The sequence below is a fragment of the Trichoplusia ni genome, chromosome 1 (assembly GCF_003590095.1).
Source record: "Trichoplusia ni isolate ovarian cell line Hi5 chromosome 1, tn1, whole genome shotgun sequence".
Lineage (NCBI taxonomy): Eukaryota > Metazoa > Arthropoda > Insecta > Lepidoptera > Noctuidae > Trichoplusia > Trichoplusia ni.
In genome coordinates this window covers 6107307-6134389 of record NC_039478.1, presented here as the reverse complement: position 1 = coordinate 6134389, position 27083 = coordinate 6107307, and the positions used below count along the sequence as shown (strand labels likewise).

At 37.9% G+C, this 27083-nt stretch overlaps 1 protein-coding gene across 9 annotated transcripts; it reads right to left on the bottom strand.

The window, feature by feature from the left end:
• Positions 1 to 963: 963 nt before the first annotated feature.
• On the bottom strand, positions 964 to 20257 carry LOC113491996 (CCR4-NOT transcription complex subunit 3). 9 transcript variants are annotated; one of them, XM_026869253.1, is made up of 17 exons: positions 19881 to 20255; positions 19265 to 19497; positions 15879 to 16034; positions 15267 to 15446; positions 14200 to 14398; positions 13577 to 13674; positions 12830 to 12871; positions 12115 to 12218; positions 10601 to 10701; positions 7019 to 7101; positions 6694 to 6818; positions 5306 to 5360; positions 3936 to 5222; positions 3465 to 3551; positions 3039 to 3164; positions 2393 to 2602; positions 964 to 2275 (listed from the first exon to the last, which is right to left on the bottom strand). In XM_026869253.1, exons 1-17 carry the CDS (start codon positions 19903 to 19905, stop codon positions 2177 to 2179), a joined length of 3210 nt encoding a protein of 1069 aa, XP_026725054.1. In that variant the 5' UTR covers positions 19906 to 20255; the 3' UTR covers positions 964 to 2176. The 9 variants fall into 9 exon arrangements, with proteins under 9 accessions (XP_026725054.1, XP_026725061.1, XP_026725119.1 ...); XM_026869260.1 differs by having other exon boundaries at positions 1839 to 2275; positions 3039 to 3155; XM_026869318.1 differs by lacking the exon at positions 3936 to 5222 and having other exon boundaries at positions 1839 to 2275; positions 5264 to 5360; positions 19881 to 20252.
• Positions 20258 to 27083: the final 6826 nt, after the last annotated feature.

Sequence of the window (27083 nt, the reverse complement as noted above, 5' to 3'; positions counted from 1 at the left end):
GTCATCAGTACACAATAATTTGAGTCTCAACTTTATTGTTTATAAAGTTTAATCAATACAGAATCAGTGACTAGACATTAATTTGAGAATTGACGGTTATCTTATGACGATAGCTGCAGGATGAGCAAAGCTCGAGGTAGTCCCAACACGGGGACAGCATCAGGAAGGAAATTTTGCATAAATAATTTGTATATACACAGTGGGAATCAGAACGATCCTCAAACGAAACAAAATTGTTCAATGCTTTCTTACAGTTTATTCTAAAAGTAAACAGTCATTTCTTTCTATAAAAAAATAAATTAAAAAAAAAGAAATGCGAAAATCGCGTCGCACCCGTAAACTCGGCGCACGCGCATTTGTAAAAACCGACGCACTTAAAACTAAGCGTTTAGGAAGAAATCACAACGTTGTTTTAATTTTTTTTAATCGTTATTTATTATTTCTATACAAATAGAACTGTACAGATAATTTTTTAAATTATTTACCACATCTCATCTGCTCTCACGATAGACTTTTTACAAAAGTGAAAACTATCAACATTACGCACGTAATAAACGAGATCGCGCGCAGTTCCCGCCTGCCTGCCGCTCCGCTGGCCGGCCTGGCCTGGCCGGGGCTGGCCTGGCCGGGCCTGGCCTGCCGCCGGCCGGGCCGGGCCTGGCCTGGCCTACCGCCGGCCGGGCCTGGCCTGGCCGCAACACGCGCGCCGCCACTGAGGCCGCGAGGCGCGCGTGTTACTCTATGATTTCAATTCAAATACAAAATTACACTATGGTCTGACGAACAATGGAAAACAAGTATTGGTGTTACAGCGATCATTGTACGATGAAGGCATCACCCGTCTGGCAGTACAACTATTGCATTGGCGTTCACAAAACCTTTGATAATATACTCTTTCACCTCGTAACCAAAGCGGTGCCGGTGCATCACGATAAATTTATCACAAACAATAAATAAGTACAATTTATATAATTATAATATATATAGCTATCCAATAATATAATACATTGGCAGTGGGACATGCATGCTCTTACATAATTTAACTTTTGTTCAAATTTAAATGCACTAACTAAAATATACATAATTTTAGAGGTGAAAAAGTGTATTACTTAGCAAACTAATGAAATCACACTGGAGGTCCTTATTGTAGTTATATTTAGGTATCTAGGCCGCACGCACCGCCGCCGAGCACGATGATGCGCCCTCGGAACCGTCAGCTTCAATAGAACACTGACAATCACATTCGTCAGTATTGATCACAATTATAAGAAAACTAGTCAGTCTACAAAAATTAAGATCACAAATGCATCGAGTGTGGTGCGCGCGAGTTAGCACTTAAAATAATTTCAAACTATTCCAATGTCTATACACAAGTTTAAAAACAAATGACCCGAGCCGTCCTCGCCTAGCGCCAGCCGCCAGCCGTGCGACCACTGCTCTTACTAAACAATACTCAAGCCGACGCTCCAATAAATGTACTACAAATTAAATGTGCGCTAACCGTTTAATGGAGGCTTCACAATCAACCCAGCTGTCGCCGGCCGAGGATGTTAGGTTGGTCGCTGAGCAACGATCATAACCAACAACAGAAACACTATTCGTCTATCGCTCAGTACAAATGATAGGTAAGCAGTTTTGTTCAGCGAGCAACCTGTCGGGAACACCGCGAGGGCGCGGGTGTCGAGGTCGGCCCGGGCGCCTATAACAATATCACATGTTTCGCTACTAACAACCTTTTATGGCTGAAACTAATCTTCACGTTATCTTTCGCTTGTTCGTTCTTGTGTACAGTTTACAAACACTTCGGCTTCGATACTAACTGACTTCGTGTCCTCACAAATTATTCCATTTTACAAAACTGCCAGAATGTGTTCAGGTATACTAGTTTTAGTTACAATTGAGTGTCGGTACGCATCAACCTCTTGGCGTCCCGCCCGCCGGCGAGCCGCCGTCCAGTGCAGGAAGTGTCCATGTGGGGCGACAGGCCTCCCGGGCGTTGCCCGCACTACGGCTATGACTCACACACAAAAAAAAATCCAGACAACACTTCATTCAATATCATCCATCAAGGTCACACATAGTGAAGTATTCAGATCAGCTGCCGTAGTGGCGGCAGCGGGCGGGCGCGGGCTGCAGGAATGACGCGGCGGCGGCCGCTACTGTACACTGCCCTCGCTCAGTTCAAGTCCCGGTCCTCTAAGTACTTATACTCGAACGTGAAGCCCTCCTTCTTCCGCTGGCCCCACTTCTCGTAGTCAAAGTAGATATACGTCCCCTGCGAACAGTTATACGGATTGCTTTTAATATATTCATGAAAATAAAATAAACCAGGAGATTTTGTTATTTGCTTTTATAAATATATTTTTTTTATCTGCATAAGCGTGTATGTTACCTGTTCATACTCCTCGTTGATGACCTTGGGCTCCTCGTGCCTCTGGAACCACATCATGTACTTGGTATGGAAGCGCCAGCTCTGCTTCTTGAGCGCCTTGGCGGCGAGGTACTGCGCCTTCGTGCCCTCCATGTAGTAGAATATGAAGAATAGCGTCTCCGTGGACAGGCGCTGGAAGAAGTCCACCGAGTCCGAGTGCGGCAACACCACCTGAATATCACACGCTCACTGTATTACTTGCTCGCGTTGACGGAAAAGACCAGAAAAATATAAAGACGATAAATCGATATCAAAAAATATTTTTGCTTTACATGAGAATTCTGTCAGCGAAGTACTAGTTCTCCACCGTCTACCTTTTTTCTGGTCTATGCTGATCTGTTATAAGTTCGGTTGGGTTGCATTTGCTTGTAGGTATAACGGGAGTTATAACACCTACAAACAAGGAGGTGCGAGAGGGCAGCCTCCGCGAGTGACGATACATACACTCAACCTCTACCATCCATGGTGACCGGCCGAATTGTAAACCGCGGCGTGAGTTTCTTAGCGAAAATTTTCTCAGCGATTAGCCAACACGAAGAATCACCTACAATACAGAAAAATAAGGAATAAACCACCAGTTGTAGACTTTCAGAACATATATACTGACCTGGTTGTAATATAGGGGGGTCGGGCATATATTTCTTGGTAGGTATGTCCGCGATCTCTCTGAATCTGACGGGTGCGGCATATGGTAGAACGACGATTCCAACATCTGGAATTGTAGCTGGTGGTCCTGCGAATATTTGAGCATCTTTATAACATGGCAAAGGCTTTCCACTGTATTCGTCGCGAGAATACTAAGCGAAGGCGCTCGTGGTTTATGTTGAGTCTTAACTTGTACATAGTATTTTTTTATTTGTTTACAATAATACTGCTCGTAGCTTCTGAGTTCAATGCGGGTTGAATTTCGTACTACTAACACTTGCTAGAACTTTTGAAATATAAGGCGTTGAGTATGTTGAGACTTTCTGGTTTGATTTATTAGCTATAGGCATAATGCGTTTAAAACGAATATAAAAATGGTTATTCTTACAGAGTTAAGTGGTAGTGGCCCTAGTGGTGCGACACCCAATAAAGGCGGAATGTGCGCTTGCGCTATAGGTGCTCCTCGTCTTAGGTTCTGAAACAGGTAAACATATGAGTTATACACAATTTGTGTAAATCTGGCATAAACTTTTATTTTTACTTTTACCTGTGTCTGAGTGTTAATCAAACTATATTCAACACACTTCCTGGTTTCCGATTGATTTCACTTCGACTTTGGGTAGACCACATTCATACTAATACAATTATGGCTATATGTAAAGTACGAACTTACGAGAAATTGTGGAGTTCCATCGTTCCATGGTTACGTCGAGGGCTTAAAGTTTAACCAAAGGAGCCCAAAGCTTGTTTGCAGATGTATAACAGTTGATGTGTACCTGTGGGTGTGCGTGCGCGAGCCCCGCGCGCTGCACGGCCTCCTGCGCCATGCTCTTGCAGATGTATAACAGTTGATGTGTACCTGTGGGTGTGCGTGCGCGAGCCCCGCGCGCTGCACGGCCTCCTGCGCCATGCTCTTGCAGATGTATAACAGTTGATGTGTACCTGTGGGTGTGCGTGCGCGAGCCCCGCGCGCTGCACGGCCTCCTGCGCCATGCTCTTGCAGATGTATAACAGTTGATGTGTACCTGTGGGTGTGCGTGCGCGAGCCCCGCGCGCTGCACGGCCTCCTGCGCCATGCTCTTGCAGATGTATAACAGTTGATGTGTACCTGTGGGTGTGCGTGCGCGAGCCCCGCGCGCTGCACGGCCTCCTGCGCCATGCTCTTGCAGATGTATAACAGTTGATGTGTACCTGTGGGTGTGCGTGCGCGAGCCCCGCGCGCTGCACGGCCTCCTGCGCCATGCTCTTGCAGATGTATAACAGTTGATGTGTACCTGTGGGTGTGCGTGCGCGAGCCCCGCGCGCTGCACGGCCTCCTGCGCCATGCTCTTGCAGATGTATAACAGTTGATGTGTACCTGTGGGTGTGCGTGCGCGAGCCCCGCGCGCTGCACGGCCTCCTGCGCCATGCTCTTGCAGATGTATAACAGTTGATGTGTACCTGTGGGTGTGCGTGCGCGAGCCCCGCGCGCTGCACGGCCTCCTGCGCCATGCTCTTGCAGATGTATAACAGTTGATGTGTACCTGTGGGTGTGCGTGCGCGAGCCCCGCGCGCTGCACGGCCTCCTGCGCCATGCTCTTGCAGATGTATAACAGTTGATGTGTACCTGTGGGTGTGCGTGCGCGAGCCCCGCGCGCTGCACGGCCTCCTGCGCCATGCTCTTGCAGATGTATAACAGTTGATGTGTACCTGTGGGTGTGCGTGCGCGAGCCCCGCGCGCTGCACGGCCTCCTGCGCCATGCTCTTGCAGATGTATAACAGTTGATGTGTACCTGTGGGTGTGCGTGCGCGAGCCCCGCGCGCTGCACGGCCTCCTGCGCCATGCTCTTGCAGATGTATAACAGTTGATGTGTACCTGTGGGTGTGCGTGCGCGAGCCCCGCGCGCTGCACGGCCTCCTGCGCCATGCTCTTGCAGATGTATAACAGTTGATGTGTACCTGTGGGTGTGCGTGCGCGAGCCCCGCGCGCTGCACGGCCTCCTGCGCCATGCTCTTGCAGATGTATAACAGTTGATGTGTACCTGTGGGTGTGCGTGCGCGAGCCCCGCGCGCTGCACGGCCTCCTGCGCCATGCTCTTGCAGATGTATAACAGTTGATGTGTACCTGTGGGTGTGCGTGCGCGAGCCCCGCGCGCTGCACGGCCTCCTGCGCCATGCTCTTGCAGATGTATAACAGTTGATGTGTACCTGTGGGTGTGCGTGCGCGAGCCCCGCGCGCTGCACGGCCTCCTGCGCCATGCTCTTGAGCGACGCCGTGCCCGCGCCGCCGCCCGCCGCGCGCCCGCTGTGCAACAACACACACTTGTCATTAACATGGACACGTTTGAAACACAGACTGGAAGGCACTCCACATCTGTATAGTTAAAGAAATTGAAAATGAAGATTCCACATGTTACACATGCTTTGGGCAAAATAATCTTTTGACTAAAAAAAGTTTGAATGCAGCAAACAGTAATTAAGGGATCCGGAACAGAAATGCGAGAGCATCAAACACCAATAAAAAAGTCTAGAATCATATCCTCATTTGTTTTGAACAGGAATTTCTAGTATTTATAAAAAAAAAGTTAATGACAATAAAAAAGTAAAAAAAAATAAACAGACAAAAAAATGAAATGTTTCTATAAACATATCCATCTGTAATATTTCATCCATTTCTAACAAGTTTAAAAAAAGACAAATAGGATAATAACTGTTATTTACAATATACCACATAAACAGTACAGGATCGATCGATTCCATCTGACCTAGTTAATTCTATTCATACTCTTCAAAGGTCGACCCAGTGCCCTTGTTGTCCCTGACCTCAATTGAAGATGCAATCTAAATCGCACGTCAACGTTATGCGACCTCTCTCTGACCTATAGATCTATTTTTACAACACCTAACCTAGCATTCAACAAAATCCAAAAAATAATTGAAAAAGTTTTGTTACAAATCATCATCGAAACTATTTATTTACGTATTATTCTCACTAAGTAACATCGTATGACACCTTCCCGTGACCTATATTCCCGGTAACCCGTTGACCGAGAGATGTTTGGCCTGACCCACATAGGACGATCCTGACCTAATAAGCACAGGTCACCCAATACACCTTGAATAAAGGTCAGGTCGGGAGTGAGCTTTGAGTCGGGACAAAAAATACGAAAGCTGATATTCTTAGTTTTGTACTGTTTGGAATATTACCATTTCGGATAGAATAGAATGTTAATATGTTTTGGTTTGTAAAATGGCCTAGTAATAGTGCACGGGATGATATTGATGTTAGTTTCTTTTCACATTTGAATTCATCTAAGTCACGAGAATATTGACGAATGCTCAAATATGCGAACTAAGTGTAATATTATAATATTCATACATGGCATTTTACGAAAGAAGTGTAATAAGGATCGCTACGTATACCTGCTACGTAGGAGCATAATGAGTTCTACGTGAGATTAAGGAACCGATACGGTGGATCGTACTCCCGCTAAGTAGGATCATAAACTGGCTACGTAGGAACGTAGACCCGCTACTTAGCGTCATAGACTCCCGGATGGGTCACAGAGTGCTGCGTATGTTGACAAACCCGTTACAGAGGATCGCAAAAGCCGCAAAGCAGTAATATAAGCTCATACTTGTTGGGTTGGTGTTGCGGCGTGTGATGCGCGGGCTGGCTGGGCCCGTTCACGGTGAGGGGCGACGCCGCCGTCTCGCTCGCGCTCGCGCTCGACCCGAGCGGCACGGACGAACTCTTCGACGTCTGAGGAGGAAACATACAGGAATTACACAAAACGAAATAATACAAATACAACATCGGGACACCGAACAAAACATAAGCCCTGTTTTTAAGTAGAGAAAATTATATTTTCAGTTCTATAACAAAAAGAACCTTTTTATGATTGAAAATGTAAAAATAAGATGAGGAAGGAATAAGTATAATAGATTTTTAGGTATACTCACTGGCGGGGGAAGCGCAGGCGCGGGCGGTAGATGTGTTGCCGTATGCGCGGGTGTAGTCGACACCGGACCATTCTCCACTACTTCTGCAATTCACATAACAAACCGACTAATTAACTAAGGCTAATGATGTCATTTAAAGACTGAGCTGTTGAGGCGAATCAATATGAACACTATGGGAGACAGCAGAAGTCAAAGTGGTGCATTATTTGACAAAACCCTGCGTCATTTTTAAGGGTGTTAATATTATAGTAGTCGTTATAAATAAAACCATTTACTGGGCTTAACCGTAAGTACATAAAATTGCTGGTTATATAATAAAGCGTCGTCTCAGTCACGGTGACAAATTGTATTCGTATCGAGTTGAAGGCCAACCTTCGTTTACCTTTTTAAATAACCTTTTTACATCACACCCATGCAGGAGTTTAGGCGTCCTGTCGTATAGTGATTAACTTAAGGTGAAGCAGTCAAAGCGGTGTGTGTATTATGTGTATGTGTATTATGTCGATGTTTCAGTTACGATTCGAAATGAAAAATACAATATAAATAAATTTTATTGGGTACATTTTCTACGCAGTACGTGAAATATGTTCAATCACGTTAATCGCCATGAAATGAGTATAAGAAGAGCATAAAACGTGAAGCGTTATCGATGACGGCGCAGCGCGATGGCGAGCCGTGTGGATGTTTACAAACAAACATGCGAGCACGCACAGTCACACGTGGCGTGACTCAGTGCGAGTACTACGCTCACGTATGTGCGTAAGGGCGGCACTATCAATAAATTTAACGGTAATAAAACGTACCAACATACTCAATGACGTTCATACACGAAACAACTACACTACAATTCATGAATTAAACTTTTACAATTCGGTTTACTAATTACAGTTTATAGATAAAAACAAAATTGCTATGTATTTAGAAACATGACTCGCGTGACTCAATGAATACGTGGTTGTGTTCAAATGATTAGTGCGGTGGAGTAAAAAGTAATTATTCACTCATTAGCGAATGATTTCTTAGCGAGGTATAAAAGTGCGTGTTTCTTTGACATTACCATCAGATTATAGAAGTAATTCTGTTAGCACTCCTGTCAGTCAACAATCATACATCATTATCGTGTAATAAATAATTCTCATCATTATTTTAAAATTGCAACTGTGTATTAACACGCATGCAATGTTTACTGGTGTAGCATTTATAAAGAAATAGGGTTTCAAGTCAATTAGGCAATGTAAACTGTTTTACTTTTACGTAATAACTTCCTTACCACAAATCCTCTATCGAAAGAATAGGACATAAGATTTTACATTTTACATAAATGTGTAGTTTTCAAGGTACATACTATTTAAAATTAAGAGAATAAAATGTATTCAGGTAAATCGAGTAGAACGTTCAAGTTTTTTTCATTCAATATGAACGCATACATTGTATGAGTGGCACTAATTTTAATTTAATGTCTATTTTTATTAGATTGCTTTTACATTTCATCTAATAATAAAAAATAAGTCAATATTGGCTTTCATTTCGAGTAAACTAGAAAGCCTTCGTGGTGTGTCATATTATTTTTTTCAATTCTAAAACCAGATAAAACATGGAAAGCAAATTAAGAACGTCTTATTTTTTGAAGCCGTTTAAATATAAACGATCGTAAATCAAAAGACAATAACTCAGTCGGTATGGAAGTAATGACGCTTCAGTTTATGTGTACATTAACGACTCGCAAACAAGCTAAGCAATAAATATGACAATTTTGTAGCCGTCATAACTTTACAGCCAAGCCATAAAATGTTATACATATTATTTTAAATAAATATGAAGATGTTCGTAACGTATATCCGACGTAAGGATGACGATATGAAAGGAAAAGCTAATTATATTAGTTATTTGTCTTCTGAAAACCGTGTATTAGAGGTATTTTAGAAGTACATGTTATTTGTATTATTATGTTTTTTGTTACTATGAATTTTATTTTATTTGCAATCTATTCTAAACCGTAAATTAATTGTTTTTGACCCCGACCTTAAGAACACGAGTGAAGTATTCAGGAAACTGATTCATGTTTTAGAGGTTAGAGAAGCGCAAAGAAACCATAAGCCAAATGATGATCACTTTATGTGCCAATTAAGCTGGTATTAATGCAATGCCAAATGCATGATGTATTAAGGAACAAATTATACAAATAAATCACATGATTGGTATGTAAATACATCATTATAAACATAAGCAACTTGAAGTGTCCTTGCTTAGGTTACAGCTCACCTCCCAACAAATAAAGTCATGAAGAATAAAAAAACAAACGTTTTACATGAAGCCGTGACACACCATAACAAAGAAATTATGTAACCGCCATTGAACTTCACCAAAACCACACAAAACATAGAACTACGCAGTTCTAAAACATACCCGGATTACTTCACAAACTCCATGGAAACTTTTGTAAAATACATGCACACACAACACACTCGACAATAATATCTTTACCATTGTCCATATTTATCCTACATTCGCGCGGGAAACCATTGTTATTATGTTTTCTTAATTATTCTAAAGTTAGGCACAGGTCTCGTCCGATACAGCCTAGTGACTGAGACGCTCTCGCCATGTCATCGCTCTGGCCGGGAGCCAATTTTTAGCAAATTTTACGAATATTGGCAGAATGCCAATGTACGATTAATCGTTTTCGTAATGAGTTTGTCGGTCGCCGTCTTCCATTCATTCGCCGCGATAAACGTATTTTGTTTATTTTGTAAACAATGGAAGCGTACGTTATCGCGTTTAGTTGTAATGATAACGTGTGTTTTAATTATGCCTAACTTTGTGTTTTGTTTGTGTTGTTATCGTTCGTTGGAGGAAGTTACCCGGCGGCGGCTTGGCGTTTGGTTTGTTCACTCGCACGGAAATAGTGGTTTTAGAAGCTTTGGATATGTACCGTTTTCATGTTTGAGGAAAAGCTAGTCGTTAAATTGTACATAAAACGCTGAATGGTTTAAATTCAATTAACTCTGGTAAAGCTTGTTATAGAAGCCGGTTGCCATCCGACAAACTACATTTTGGCAAGCTTTATTCTTAGTTATGGCTGTCAGAGTACTTCCTGGCTTCAGGAAAGCAATATTTGCTGCCAATTCCTTAAATAAGCATGTGAAAGTTCGAAATAAAGTTTTAGCTGTTGTGTTTTGTATATTTTATAGTAACTTTTCTTGAAAACTAACTTAAATTAAAATGCAGACATTGCTTACTTAACGCCTATTTAAAATTTCTCATTAAGGAGCCCTGAACAAATTACGAGGCATATTAGAAACGCAAAAAGTGTAACGAAAAATAATTTGCATGGTTAAACGTAAACCGTTGTATCAGAACATGTTAATATTATCAGCGTGACGTATGAAGTCACAACAAATAAAGTTAATTATCACGATAATGTGAGGTAGGGTATAACACAAACTCATGTTACGTACACAAACAAATTACCTCACTGTACAGGCAAACTAAGGGAGTATTCATCCGTATACCAATAAACAGTAGGTCCTTTACTGTTTTTGTCCAGTGAATAGTCCATCAGCAGCAGAAGGTGGTACTCACCGGTGTTGTTAGGCTTGTGCGCGTGTAGTGCGGGCGGGTCGGCGGGCGCGGGCAGCTTGCTGGGCGTGGAGGCGCCCGAGGCGGCGGCGGGGCTGCTGACGCTGCGGACACCACACACGCAACACTTACACTCCGCACCCACTAGGGCCAGCCAGCTGCTCCACGAGGCACAGCTCATGCACGACTTGCTTCGACTCAAAACGCGAACAAACTAACTTCACAAGTCGCAAACTATTTTAAACGACACTGTTTTAACTTTATCAGTCAACAATAACACAAACAAATATTAATGACGACTCATCTCCAAACTGCTGTTTAGATTATGCAAAACCTGTTGAATCTATGTTTACTAACACTTATAACAGTTTATTTTCTAAATAGACGCGATTTTACGTTTCAATATCGAAGAGAACTGTTATCAGGAGACAAACGAGTGTCCGCGATACTGCACAAGTCACTTACACTATCTTTTTATAAATAGAATCACATAAAATCAATAACAGCATGTATAAATTATGAGTATGCACATTTGCTCGTTGACAACCAGTCGACTTTAGAGCTTATTGCTTGCAGCGGAGAGATCAGTATAGAATGCGCTGTGCGTCGTGGAAACGTCTGCTAGATATTTCATTGAGATTTGAAGAGATGTCGCTAACTGCCCTTTACAATAAGCTTTTAAGGTTACAAATGTATGGCGGGAAATCTGTTGCGCGCGAACTTTGAAATCAACTCTTTGAGATTGAATACGAAGTTTATAAGCAATTGTATTATATTTAAATATTGTGATTTTGTGAATAGTTGTGCTATATTTAGTGCGTTTTAATCATTAATTCATCGGAAAACTAAACATACGGTTTTCTGTTCAATATTAAACCAAAAATGTCTTATATTTAACAGAAATTGCAACATTAGAAGCTTATTGTTTTACTACACAATATTTTAAAGGCATCTAATATAATTTATAATTAATATAGTTATACTTAAATGAGCTTGAGCCATGCACGCATAATAATGAGAAAACCAAACGTTTGGAAAGCTGTTTCGTGTTCTCATTTAAAGTGATTTTGTTAATTATTTTGCTACTACGTTTTCCGAGAGTGATGAGGGCTGTTTCAATGAAATGTTTTATTTATATAGATTATATACTTACGTTAAGAAAATAAAAAGTTATGATGTTTTGTCTATTGTGTCCTATACTTATAATTTTTGTTTTACACGTATATCCTTTCGCCCGCTAAAAGTAAGCTTTTACCTATTACTTTTTATCATAAAGCAAATACCAAGAAAATTTGGCACAAAATAATCTACACTCCCCTTATTTCAATTAGATTTAGTAGAATATATTTTTAATGAATTTGGTAGTTGCCTTACATACAAATGACTTCAATCCTCGATTTTAAGGTTATGAACAACGGCGAAACGTGTGTTTTAATGAATATTTCATTGAAATAGTCCTCATAATGTGGACAATTACATAAAGGTGGTAATAAATACACTTGTGTCAGTGGACTGACCTATTGGTGGATGCTGCGGAGTTATTGAGCAAGGAACTAACGTTACACGTGCTGTTACTGACCGCGCTCGCGTTCACCGCGCGCAGCGGCAGTGGTTTTACCGGCTGCAAATATCAATACAACATCATTTACCACTTGTGTCTCTAACGATTGGTTTTGGGTTCATTTAGCCTATTATAGCATGGACTGTAGGTACTCTCGTTTCTTGGGTTTTGCGCTTATTGGCGAATATTGGTGGAATTTTAATTTGCTTTCAGGCCTTTTTACGGTTGGGGTTGTGCGCATATTTGCGAGAAATAGATGGAATAGGGAATCATAGTTTTGCAACTGAAATTACTGGGGTTTCTGGAGGCCCAAATTCGTCAATTGGAACTTATGACAGATTTAATTGAATATAGAACATTTTTTCAAGAGGTCTTTGAAATGGGAAAGGTATGCAGAACAATTTTGAGACGAATATTTAAATAACTAGACGTTACAATGGGAATAAAAAAACGATCAGCTACATTTTTGGGACACGCTTATATGAAGCAAAAGTCGGGGACAGCAGGATTTAATTACGGTCTAGTAAACATTTTCTGTAACACAATTTACATCAGAAAAAGAAAATTGAACTTTATGAGAGAACTTAAAATCAGTCTTCGTAGAATTATTTTGATCGTTCATAAACAATATACTTTTTAATATTGAATAAATATAAAAGACAGGGACTTACCAATGTCGTATGAATCGTCGGTGAAAAAGACAAATCGCACACCTAGAACAAAAAGGGCGTATGTCAGAACACCATATTTACAAATGTAAAGGTGTTTGTTATAATTTCTATAATAAATACAAAATTATAACAAAAAGACGTCCGAGCCGGTCTTTTGTAAAATTGGTGTCGAAAAGTAACGCCTTTGTTGTTCTAGACATGATTTAGGCATCAATATACCCAGATGTATCTAGGTAACTGCTTGTCTCAATTTGAAAAAAAATCTACTGAAACTATAATTTGACATGAGATTGAAAATAATTTTGTTACATCGGTCTTCAAGTGTATAACTTTTAGGTATTTCGTATAGGTTTACCTTTCGCGAGTTCTTAAGTATATTGGTATACAAAAGAGGCCGGTATTTAGGCATTATTCTATACTACTCATTCCTTGTATTATAATCGTAACGGTATAATACGTATAATTATACCGCGATGGATAAATAACACAGTATTCAGCCTACATAAAACAGCAAGTTTTATGTAGAAACTGATCATAATGTAACGATAGCCGGTACTAAGATCCGATACACGAAAATTAGTAAAACATTCTCGTACGAAGCAATATTTTAGTATGGTAGAACCCAAAACTAATCATCCAGCAATAAATTTGGAAAATCCACATCAAAACTCCACATAGCAGTACATTAGACAGTTAATGAATAATATATATGTGTGTGGTGTGAGGTATAAACGTAAGGACACTCACTTTCGCTATGATGTCTTCTTTTTTCTTCTTTTCGACGTCTATGGAGTCTGTTGAGTGATTATGTACGTCTAACGTTGGTGATGTTATTGGACTTGTACCTGGAAGTAGATAAAGCAATAGTTATATGAGATAACTTCAAATATTACCTTAGCCCAGCAGTATAACAGCGTGTTACGAACACGTGCTTCTTCATTTTGAGTGGCAATTTACACAAACAAGCGTTCAAGACGTTTCAGGACTTTTGTGGGAAATTTTTAGTCAAAAACTCTCAAGCGCGGAGATTACTAAATTTTGCCTATATGTTACTAAGTTTATTTTAACTTGAACGAACAGACTTCGACAATTTATTGGGCTATTTGGAAAAACTTTATAGCATTCGGCCAGAGTTTAGTAACTAATTAAAAATCTAAGTAATGGAATCTTAGTGCCTTCTACTGAACATTACATTGTTATACGCCACTTACTCACTGGTGTGGCTAGGGATCAACCATATCAAGCTAAGCTTAACTTGTAATCTATCAACTTGTGCAGTTGTAGCTTTGCCCCAAGCTCCTTAGATTTATTATTTTAACGTTTTCTACTATCATAAGTAAGTATAATAAGGTAAGTAAGGTGTGAGGTACCTGAGAGCATACTAGTGGGTGAGCCAGCAGAGTCGTTGCTGTTGTTGCTGTCGGTGGTGGCGGAGGAGGGCAGGCCCACGCCGCTGAGCTCGATCTCGTCGAGGCCGCGGATGTCGTCGTATATGTACTCGTTCTCCTCGAAGCCCGGCTCCATTGACGAGTCTATGTAGTACTCTACGTCGTCTTTTATCCTTTTTATCTGGAATTAAAGGGTAGAATGTATATTAGTATGGATCAAAACCGTAGACTCTATTCGAGTAATAATAGGATAAATGCCTAGGGTTTCATGCCGCGTTCGAAATAACACCATTTTACTGAGACATGTTAATAGAAAATAATAATCTCTTATCTAAAAATATCTTCACAAATAAACTTTTAGAAAGTAAAAGCACTTTTAGAATTTATACTAAAAACAAAACAAAAACAGCGCTATGTAGTCTTATAACGCCTTTTCGCTTAATCCGTACGTAAAACTCAGCGTATACTTAACAATAAGAACACATCAATATCACGAAATGTCGATTCACAACTTTCACCAAATTATCACCTAGCCATTGATGCGTAACTGATCTGCCCCAATATGACCGCTTTACTGACCTACATCAACTAGTTTTCGCATTGATTTATTACTCACAAGTCATTTATAGTATTATAGTAATTTACTACTGCCGTATGTTATGCTTACAATACTTTGGGCATATTTTAGTGTAAATTAAATATGATTTTAGTAGGAATGTGATGTTTTTCAATTATACCACTCCATGATTGAAATTTTCTCCAAGATTCGGGGTTTTAGATGCGCATGCGCATAACAGGTATAAACTCTGTTTTTTTTACGGAAATGACCATAAATAGGTAAGCAGCTCAGGGTACACATAGTTCATCGTATCGTTGTCTAATGATTCGAAACAATATTAGTCTAAAAACATCATCATCATGTACAGCCTGGTAGGTGCGACTGATCACCATAATATACCAGCACAATTAACTGCATAGGTACGAAAGGCATAACTACAGCAAAATATATGAGTCTACGGCAATTTCTATATTTTTTTTATGAAACATACCTGTTCAACTTCAACTGACATATTGTCAAGCATTCTTAGCAGTGTCTCTAACTTCTTTATGTGGAACCTGTGCTTTTCCAGCTTAGATTTTAGCTCCTCCATACGGTCTTGTTTCTCCTTGTCCAACCTTTTCTTCTTACCCACTAGAAGTGACTCTACTTCAGACTCAAATTGATCAACCTGGAAAAGAGGAAAGTAATTTGTTTAGACAAATAAAAAAAACAATTATATATCTCTTAGATATCAGAGTATTAAGCTACATACAATTCTAATAAAAATCTACCAGTGATGGCCCTTGAACGGAAAAAGGCGTTTTATATAATGTTTGATGAACTTTTGTTTAAACAAAAATATATCGTGTTGTCTGCTATATTTATATTGTTGTCTGTGTTACAGGCTTATAAGCTGTTTGTTACACTACAGCATGATATAGAGGTTGAATTCAATTCACACACTTGAACAGAAATAACAGGGGTATTTCTAGCCTCCAACCACAATTTTGCACTTATATCTAGTGTGTAAACCATATAGACTACAGATAAGAATATGGATAGTTCTCACTATCAGGTGCTCTTGGTTTGTATTACTCTATATTGGTGTTTGAACACTCACTTGTAAATTAAGTGCGTCGATGGAGGAGACTAGCCATGAAGACATTTCCTCACGCTCCTTCTGCGCGGGGTCCAGCTTCTGCGCCGCGCCGAGGCCCTCCTTCGAGTACGCCTTCGTTTTCGTCTCCCGCTCCACTACTTTGAACCTTTCCATTTGCTGAAAAACATTAAAACCAACACATAAAACAACTGTCGCTAGACCAAAGCGAAGCCTTCTTCGAACACGCGCTCATACATAAGAAATTTTGACAAAATGAAATCCTTATAGCCAATTTGAGCCGCTTCGTAGAAGTCTGAACAACAACGAATATGTACGTGTCTGTATGCATTTTTATTACATGTGTAGTGTAAAAGATCTAAAGCTATGCGAATAAGTGTGTATTACTGTATTATAACTTTACAATTTTAGTGTGTTACATTGATCAGAATTTAGAATATTAAAGATAGTTATGCTGTCTTTGGGATGTTATAATGTTCCCAAGCGCCACAGACTTTATTATTCAAATATTCTGAAATCATTAATAAAAGAATTGACTGACTGCGGCGACAGCGGGTTTGTTCGATCTAAAAAAATGTCTCATGAATTTATGTAAGCTATCAGTTTTCCCCTGATCACAAATACAAAGAGTCAATTTACTCTGTTAATTTTAACTTTAAAAGTAACATTGATCTCAAACTATCCGTGATACTAATGCCCTAATGTGTCCTATCTATCCCAGGGCCTATGGCCAGGGTTATTCTTACCAATTGAGTCTTTTGCTTGGACTCTTGTGTCCTTGACTTGGCGTTATCCTTGGTAGTGCTTTTAACTGCTAATGCTTTTTTTACTGCTAAAGCTTTTTGCGGGTCACGCGAAGTCGCCAGCGACCACTAAGATATGAAATGAACTACCTCAAGCGTCTTATAACATGACTAAACTATTCTTAATAAATTTTAATGCTTAATGTAATGATGAAGACATCCGCTTTAGGAGATAAGCAGAGAAATAGCTTACGGAAATTATAATTGGTATGAACATAATACAGCGAGGGACAAAATCGCGACAATTATTTCCATGCCCAACGTAAACAAGACGAATATATGAAAAAATAAAAATAAACGATACACGCGGCAGAAATATCAGTACACATTTAGTATATGAATGATCCTAGCTTACAATGCAAATAAAAATATGAAACCGTATATTCGGAGCAAAATAAAAAGGCGGGAAGTTTTGTAGCATCTTAAACATTTAAATACAAATAAAGCAAATTATTCCGATTCTACTTTGGTATTTGATAGATTCAGATGAAAACAATCAAGTGAACAGATTTGTATTTCTTGTAGTTCTGTAATCGTTTATTGTCACGCGATCTGCGAGTCCTAGGCGGCCAGCGTTTATCGTAATTAGCAAAGCCTAGAATATTGGGTCGTTTATTCTACAGCCCGCGTTTTCCCGCCAACCCGAAAAGAATACGAGAGGTCCTGCGTATAGGCAGCTCAGGTACAAAGATTTCAGTTAAAATTTAGGCATTTTATTGCATCTTTCGGATCAAAAGCCAGGTCAATGACTTTCAAGTGTTGTCGGACTGTATAAGAATATTAAATCTGAATTTAAATTCAGCTGTATCTGTGTCAGAATTGTATCTTATTTATGGGATATTGTTCATGAGAGATACATATGCTCATTATTTAAAGATCATTTATGAAAAAGTTTTAAAAATTAGATTCATGTTACACTTTTTTATAAGACAAATCTCTATTGAATTTCAATCCTTTACAGAAATAGAGTCAGGATAAGTCTAATCAATTTTAAATAACTTAAATTGATGATTTATAATAAGGACATATTTTCTACAAACGGATAAAACAATCTGTGACTTAAAATGTACACAGAAGGATTTTGTAAGCATGACTCCTGAATTACAAAAGAGTAATCTCACTGATAAGAGATTGTGCAACAGATTGCTAGATAGATCACATTATAGCAATTATGAAATCGTGGGTGTGTCTGATATAGTATCAAGACTTTTTTCAACAGATTAGTAAATAGCGGAATTTCTTTAAAAATAAAATCAGTTTGTATTTATGGTCTAGTGGAGAGATTTTGACATTACAATAAGATAACTTTCAATATGATTTTGTTAAAAGCTTATTGGAATCATCTGTTCAATAGTAATCTAGTAAGAAGTTAATAGAATGTTAGAATATAGTAAGATTGTTATGGTTGTTTGTTTACTGTTAAACTAAGAACCTACATGAGAAAAGATAAAATATAAGCAATAATGGTAGTCCTTGCTGACATCATATCTTAGTGGTTTTGCTAAATAAATCTGAAGTGGACACAACATCACAAAATCACTTTTCGATTAATCTTAGGAAGCGGTGAAGGGTGGACGGTTTAGGTTGGCATCTATTAATTTAACTATGAAAGCGCTACTTTGTAACACACTTTATAGAAATATTGTTTGCTAGTTTCTATTAATACAGAAATCTCAGGGATTACAGCAATTTGTTACAAGCCATGCAGACATAGTATGCGATTGTTAAAAGCCAAGAATATGATTCACATTAAGAAGGGTATAACAGATAAGTAACTGTTAGAGGTTTAGAGGACAACAAGTTATTTGAGAAATGAAAATGAACCTGTATGTATGAACATAGATTGTATTAATTCAGCTTAATTGGTAATAATTAATTCTCTATTAGAGGAAACTTTGCCGTTAGGGTTTGTATTGCACACAACTGCATATTTTCATGAATTTTATATTTTTACCAACTGATGTAAATCAATAAATAACATTGCACTGATCTGTCTATTTCGATTTTCAAACTTGGGAGTTTAGAAACTTCAAAATATAATATTTTTGCAAACGAGGGTGGGTACCGAACTTTTTGAAACATGGTTGTACATTTTAATTTTAACAGATATAAAGTTTAGGGTATCATTTCATTAATAATGAATGATGGGAGAACTTTCAATATTATTACGCACTACCTACCTACAAGAAAAAAATCTACACATGTGCTAACAACAAAATGCATAAGAACTAAAATGTCACATGAACTACTGAAATAAATAAAAACATCTTCATGCTACATTCTCTAGGGCGCAGACAGGGGAACACAGACAAGTGTATGCTTAGAAACAAGTATGGATTTGATGTACTTAAACTAATTCTAATTAGAAAAGAGATTAATAATTGAACATTTTAATAACATAGACTGGAGGTCTATGCATGCTACAGCAGAGAGACTGAATTGAATTGTAATAGCAATTATATTAAATGTAATTTATAAAAAGGGGGCCAAATTATTTTCAAATGTGGGTGGAAGACCCTTAATAATTAATTCTAACTTAAGCTTAACTCTAGCTTAGCTTAAATAATGAAAAATATAAAAACTCACTGTTTCTATTAGTTTCCTATATTCTAAAAGTGTACTCTTATCCTTAATCTCCCCGGAGGCGATCCACGACTTGATCTGATCCCGTAGCCTCTGAAGCTTCTTGATCTCCTTCTTGAGGTCTGCCTCATACTTCTCTTTTTGGTTACTGTTCGTCGCATTGTGTACCTTCTGCCAGATGTCATCGAACGTCTCCACACCCTCCGTTACCTTTTTTAAACACCTGTCTATTTCACCTGTAAACCACATAATTGCATTAATGCATAAACCTGTTTCACATACGATCACTTGAAAACAACTCAACGTCTCGAGAATTATGAAGATTATTGAGGGTAGGTCTGATAGTGACCGACTGACAATCGATGTTTGTTAGTTCATAACAATAAATCGTGTCCGTAGTACTATAATCGTCCGTAACGCGGCAGTTTGTAAAGTTTTACCGACCACCTGTACGCGGTGAGTTCTGTACTCGTGTAACTAACATACGTTTCACGTATTCTGCTCGTCACTAGTAGCTTCAGTACGCCAGAGGTCTCATCAATTGACAATAATGCTCTAGAACACGTACCTACATTGGTTGGGGTCAATCAATCTCTAACCTGATAACATAACAAATTACCTTGTAATTTCCTTGTCGCAGCCATAGCTATTTACACATATGGACGAACGTTCCGTACATATCCTAAACATACAAACTATTTACAAGAAAATGCACAAAAATTATTGATAAACAGACAAACTACACATCTGAAGCTTTGTTCGATTCCAAGATGGCTACCGTACACCGCTCGAAGTATAGTGTCTGAACGCATCCAGGCTAACCACCACAGTGAAATCTTGCCCCGCGCCTGGAATGGTAATTAGCACGAAGCTTTCATAAATAATTATGAATTATAAGTTGTCACAAATAACAACAAACTTCAAATTTTCCACAAAATGATTTTAGGTACGTCGCGTAGACCATCAAGAGCGCAGGCGCAAAATAATAGAGCAAAGCATAGACAAATTAGCAGGTAATGAAAATAATAGCATTTTGTTGGATATTTTTCATTAAAAAATTAAACCAATAACAAATAATAAGATGTCACATTGCAATTTTACAATAATGTGCATCATCAAATAGATTAATATAATGTGTAGGTGAATCATAACAGTTTATCTATATCTCTATGGTCAATTATATATCACCGAAAGATGGCAGCACTTACAACATTTTTAATTTTTCATTATCTGTGGAGAAATTAGATTATAAAGTAATTCTAAGTAACACTAGATGGCGTTGATACAACTTTTTTGCTAATCCATGCGTCCAGTGAAACTAGTTGTGTTTGTCTGTCTGTTACGCTCTCACGGTCCTTTAATTTCATTTTTATTTTTTATTTATATAACTCATAGATTTTATCGGGTAGCTTAACTTTTGAGAAGGGACATATCTAGAGTAGGCAAGATAAATACTTGTTGCTAAGAATATTTTTTGATTAAAAATTTGGTTAAACTTTCTATTTGAATTTTATGTAAATTTGCAGTGGTACCCTAACTAAGCGTATCTTGAGTCTTGGGGACCTGAGTGTTGGAAGGTACATAATGTAACATTTTGTTTGTGAGTAAAGCAATACATATTTGGAGCAGTTCTCTACGTGGCTGAGGCAGGCAATAGTTATTTTATTAGACTGTATTCGTACTTGTAGGTATAGCTTTTAAATATTTTATTGCAATTAACATTTACCAATTCATCAATAGATAAGTACGAAAACATGAAGCAGAAAAATGAAGATGATAAAAACAAGTGAATCTAACTTAAAGCAAAGTGTTATGGGTCGTTTATAGTCTTTATTCATTTTAATGTAGCACGCTTAGCACCCTTTTATAACACAAGGCTTCGTAAATAACGACTTTGCGGCTGTTTGTTCCCTTTGACCGGTTTACAATTTGCGACTTTATTGAATGACATCACGAGATAATAAAATTACAAACGAACAGCGAGTTACAGTTTATTTATCTAGTTACCCGCCGTTACTTACAATTTAAGTACACATTAAACGATTCCAGTTAGATTTATATAAAGTTGTTACAATCGGTGTGTTTTTTTGTAAATTCGCTTACTGGCAATTAGTTTAGTAGCCCTGTTCGTTTTAAGCAGAACAATTGAAAGGTCTTGAGATTGACAAAATAGTCAAAATGATGAAAATGGACGAATTTTGGAACATTTAGACAGGTTTACAAATGACGCGACAAAAAAAACTGCTATATTTTGCCGCCCTAAGCCCAAACCTACTCGGCCTCTAGACAAATCCGTCCCTGATTACAGACAATATCACAAATATTGGCAGACTACAGATTTTCAGAACTAATCTTCTTTGTTTAGTCCTTGTTTGCTGCCTGATTGGTTCTGCAGATAGTATCAGTTCAGTCTGTTAGAAAGTATCAACAAATCGGATTAATATAGTACCTACTTATATTAAGTAAATAAGTTAGCATTTAATCTGTCGCTGTGTTTCGCAATACGTTGTTAGATAAAATCATCCTGCAGTTGGCCAGAATCAGGCATCAAATTTTAATTTGCTATTACCATGCAAGTGTAAAAAAAAAACAAAAAATAAGATTTTTTATCTCGAAAGATTATCTTGTACAAATATTTTTAAATTGAATTACAAAATATATGCAGTTTTTGCTTGAAATCTTTTTATTTAATTTGTCGAGGTTTCCTACATTTATTTTTAAGGACCGAATTGTTCTGGTTCATTTCTGGGTAGGTTCATTTAGAATGCGGCTAAATGACCAGTAAATCGTTGGTTGCTTTATTTAAAATAAGAACGACTCCCGCAGTTAAAATAAAATATATTTTAATAAAAAATATAGTAACTATCGTGAGAATGATTTATTATTTAATGTAACAATGCTTTAGTAATTTTATTGTTATTTCTAAAGAAACTCTGACTCCAAACAAACCGTTCGTTACAAACGCAAATGTTTGTCATTTAGGGGCTCGAACCCCAATACGTCCGCGTCGCCCACATACCTACGGCGTGGTGCCAAATAAAAATAAACTCTAATTGCTTTGAGGTTCAATATGAATATGTCGTTTAAGACCTTAATATATATTTATCGATATATGTAACTTGTAAGAACGACTTAACTTGCTTGGATAAACAGATTTTGTGCTGTTGTTCAAACAACGTGTTTAGCACGTCGCTCAACGTGACTTTCAACTATTTATCCGCCGTATCCGACATGTAAACCTATCTAACAAAAAAATAATAAACGTATGCAAAATGCATTATCGTGAGGCATAAAAAAATATACTGGACTACTATGAATTCAAATTTCCATCGGCCATTAAGGTGGAATTGGATATTTTCAGAAAAACTTGCTAGTTTTTCTGAAAATGTCACAACAAATAGAAAAGTTAACGGTGCAGAGGTATGAACGATGTAGTTACCTATTTCGAAAGATGATAACACCCGCATGTGAATAATAATTAAAATTCGCATTTTGTGCTCAGCGCCTACCTATTCTGTATTGATTTAGGTACTTACTTACATTAGTGACACGCTAAGATTTTTTACCCTTTTTTGAATTGTCAAAAAAGGGTAAAAAATCTTAGCGTGTCTTTATATACAAACACATTATTTAATAAATAATGAACAACAACTGCTATTCATATTTCTGTGGTATATTTGTTTTGCTTAATCATTACTTTTATTTTTCATCGGTCTCATTTTTTAAATAACTTTTTAGGTACTAATACTCATCAAGATTGTTTACCTTTTAAGTAGTTACAAAACAAACGATGAATTTAGTGTTATTAATTACGTAATCTAAGAACAATGTTCAACGTAATAATTGCTGTGCAATAATATTAAAAACCCCGTCTGCCGGAGGTCAATAAACTCTGGCTTTAAAATCTGATAACGCAGTCAAAAATCCATCACAAAACTGTACGGATCTGTCAAAAAATCGATAAAAAAACACATGTATATTGTGTATGGGTGATATCTTTGTATGACTTATTAAATATCGTCAACAAAACAAGATATAAATGAATATGCATTTTCAAAACAGGCTTGCATACAGCGCAGTTTGTTTGTGGTCAGATTGCGTCATCGGAAATTAATCTACGTCCCCTAACCGTCACCACCATTGATTTTCGATTACTGCCCGGCAAACATTCGACGTAAATAAACAGACACGCACTGTGTAAAGCTGTTCCTGATATGTTTATGTAGATGTACCCTGTACCATGAAATGGGAAAGCTGCTCAATCGCAGATGTTAAAGAGAGGCGTCTCACGCATTGTATTGCGCTGTCTTGCTCCCACAACGATAAGTGTACAGTATAATTTGTGTACATGGTACAGGCATAGGAACAAACAAACAACTTTAAAGTGGCAGTTTATGAGGTTTTATTGCTTTTGATAGATTGACTTATTGATCATTATTGACGGAGACAAGAAGTCATGTAGACTACAAAAACATAGCTTTCTTTCTTCGTCATCATATCATTTAAAATTCGATATGTGCATATTTGTAGAGGACGCGTGTACAACGACAACAAATCAATCCAAGTCGGCGCCATTCATGTTTCATTGTAATTTATGATAACTATAATTCGTTTATGACTATTGACAGTTTTTATCGCGACGTGCTATTGTTTGCATCTAGAATAAAATCGTTTGACGTCATTACAACAGTTATCATTTATGATAATAATCTACAATAATTAACCGTGTATAAAATAATATAAGGAGTAATAAATTTGGAAACATAAAATATTTGTAAGTTATTTTTATTTCACTTAAAGATAGATTGAATGAAGGATGGTAATTGTTTTATTTAAAGAAATTTTATTGCGGAGATTAGTATTTCGTATCTTCGTAATAAATTCCTTGATTCCGGTTGTTAAATACTTTATTAAAAATAGTCTAAGCATTACATGACAAATTCGAAGAAGGTCGATCAAATAAGAGTGTCCAAAGGTAAACTTTTATTTAACGGATTTGCCACTGGTTTAAAAAAAAAGCTGGAATTCCGACCAAAACAATAATATAAGACGTACTTTCATAAAGCAATACATCTACCACTTCAGGTTTCTAAAAGCTGACTGTCACTATGTCTTCCACTATTGATTGTTGGAGTCGAATCCTCGAAATATAGAAAAGGGTTTAACCTCAGTTTCACCCATGAGAGTATCGTCTGATTCTGGATCCGTTGATTAGATAACCAAGCAAATTACATAGCTGCCATACTTATAAAATACTAGCTGTTGCCCGCGATTTCATCCGCGTCGATAAAATATATATGTTAAGATTTTTGTTGTTTAACACAATTTTCAATTTTCCCTCGGGACTACTCAAGAAATCGGGATAGAAGGTAGCCTATGTTCTTTTCTATGTCAAATGCTATATGCATGCCAAGTTTCATTTAAATCCGTTCAGCCGTTTTTGCGTGATTGAGTAACAAACATCTAACATCCACACTTTCACATTTATAATATTAAGTAAGGATAATTATATTTTCTGATCCCTGTAATCTAAATAGTCCTACGTTGCACATAACAAGATTCGTATCTACGATTAACAGATTAGAAAAGTTATTAATAGCGTTAACGTCAACGTCACTTATCGGTGTTAATTAAAAATATACTCATAGATTACAAGAGCCTACAATATGTTTTTTCCTATGTTATGTCACATAGACGTTTTTAATGCTACTTAAATTTTATACCTAGCTGTTCTACTTAATTATTTAACAGTGTATTACTTTTGACAACATTAATTTATTCGTGAAGCATATATAACCATGTACTTTCTTGGGGTCCTGTCTGAATAAAAACGCACAGGCAATATTACGGGGCCTACTATCTCAAACACTGCGTATTTCCCGGAGTAAGGGGTTTTTTTACAAACGACTCCCGCTGCGAGGAATTTACGTTTTAATTTAATTTAAAGTGTTGTCTCCACAATTGCAACGGAATGAAGAGCCCCAATAAGTAATGGCGAGTAATAATGTAGGGTTAAGTACTCTTAGTTTACGACTATAGCTAATTCATTCTACATTATTTATATTCTGCATTCTACAACCGTTCTATTTATAAATGTGTGTTTATGGTTGAGGAGCTGATGGCTGTATGAATGGTGGGCAGTGCGGGCAATCCGCCAAAAAAGGTTTTGACCTTATACTTGTATGGACGTAAAAGTAATGGCATGCAATTAATAATGTATTGTTATGTTATTTTTGGTGCTGGGGTGTTGGTTCTTCCTTCGCAGCAAGAGCTTTTCGAAAAGGGTGAAGAGTGGGCTAATAGGGATGATGACTGGTTATAAAAAGAGAAAATCTCATTAGTCCCTCAGTTAGATAATTGAAAAGTATGAGACACATATTTTTTCCTTTTTCAGAAAAACTAGAATTGACAAAGATTAATTGCTTTAAAGTTTAGGAGAGGGGGCTTGTGACGTAACGATATAGTAAATTTTATACTCAATCGTGACGTCACGCGTAAGTTTCATTCACTGTACTTTGGTCAATTTATGTTTGCGGGACAAATAAAAGCTACGCATCCTTTATTATACAAAAAACTACAAGACGAACACCGCAAAAAAAATTGTCATCATCCCTATTTGAGTGCTGTTTTTTGTTATTTGTCATTTAACAAGTCCTACATACTTACTATACTTAGTAGCCTTTTTTTTTTTTTTTGTCCAGTGGAAATCCTCATGGACATCCTTCGCCCTGGGGAAGGCGAAGGGGTGTGCCGGACTCCTACCGGCTAAAACCACTGGAATGCTTCCCGCTTCCTTTAGTCGGGGGCCAAGCGGGAACGCTTTCGCAGTCTACCGCGAACCCCGACATGGGAGCTCCTAAAAGAGCTGCATCATCATTGAGAGGAAGAGCAGTGTCTTCCTCATCGCTTTAAGAGGCGCGCTGAAGCATCGCGCGCGCCGTCCTTGCCTAGGTACAGTACAGCAGTTTTCCCCAAGACTGCTGTCCGAGGCTAATCATGGTGGCTGGAGAAGGGCAAATTGTGCCCTTCTTCTGCCCCTTGCTCGTCGTGCGCGTAGAGGATTGTCACTTCTCTCCCGTGTTCTCTCTGCGCTCTCTTTGACTATACTTAGTAGCCTAATCTAACTTTATTAATTAAATATAAACACAGGATATTAGAAAATGCAAGGCAAATGAAGCGGAAAAAGGTAAATGAAGTTTACATCAGCCCAGCTCAGCCCCAACTTAATGTCAACCTGTCAGTCCTTTGGGCTTTACGTACATACTTCGTGAAACATTGTGTTATATGGCTACCCGTAAATATTCGCATGACGTACCCTTAGCGGAATTCACCACAAAAAAAAACTAGTATAAATGACGCATGATCGACACCAATAGTTTAAATGCTTTATTTAAGAATCAGTAAAACAAGTATACTTGTAACGTGTCAGTAAATATCGAAAATATTAGTACATAAAAATCTAAACCTACAATTGAGTTTTTAAATCGTAAACAGTGCTCGTAAAATGCTAAAATAGTATCGAAGTGCGTTGATCACAAAAATGTCGGCTTCTGTTTTAATGGCATCCATATTTTATGTTTAAAGTAGCCAGTGCTTACAGCTTTTACTGGCATTCCTACCTCTATTAAAATGGGCAAAATAGCTCAATGTTCACGAGATTTACTAGAAATAATCTCATTTTATGTTTAACCTTCTTAATCATCTAAAATTAGTAGTATCTAGGAACTAAACTAAACTAATATTTACATTTTGAAAGCTATATCAATATAAAAAGAAAAATATGCATTATTTACAAAGCGTCAAAAAAGATATCCTCATCCCT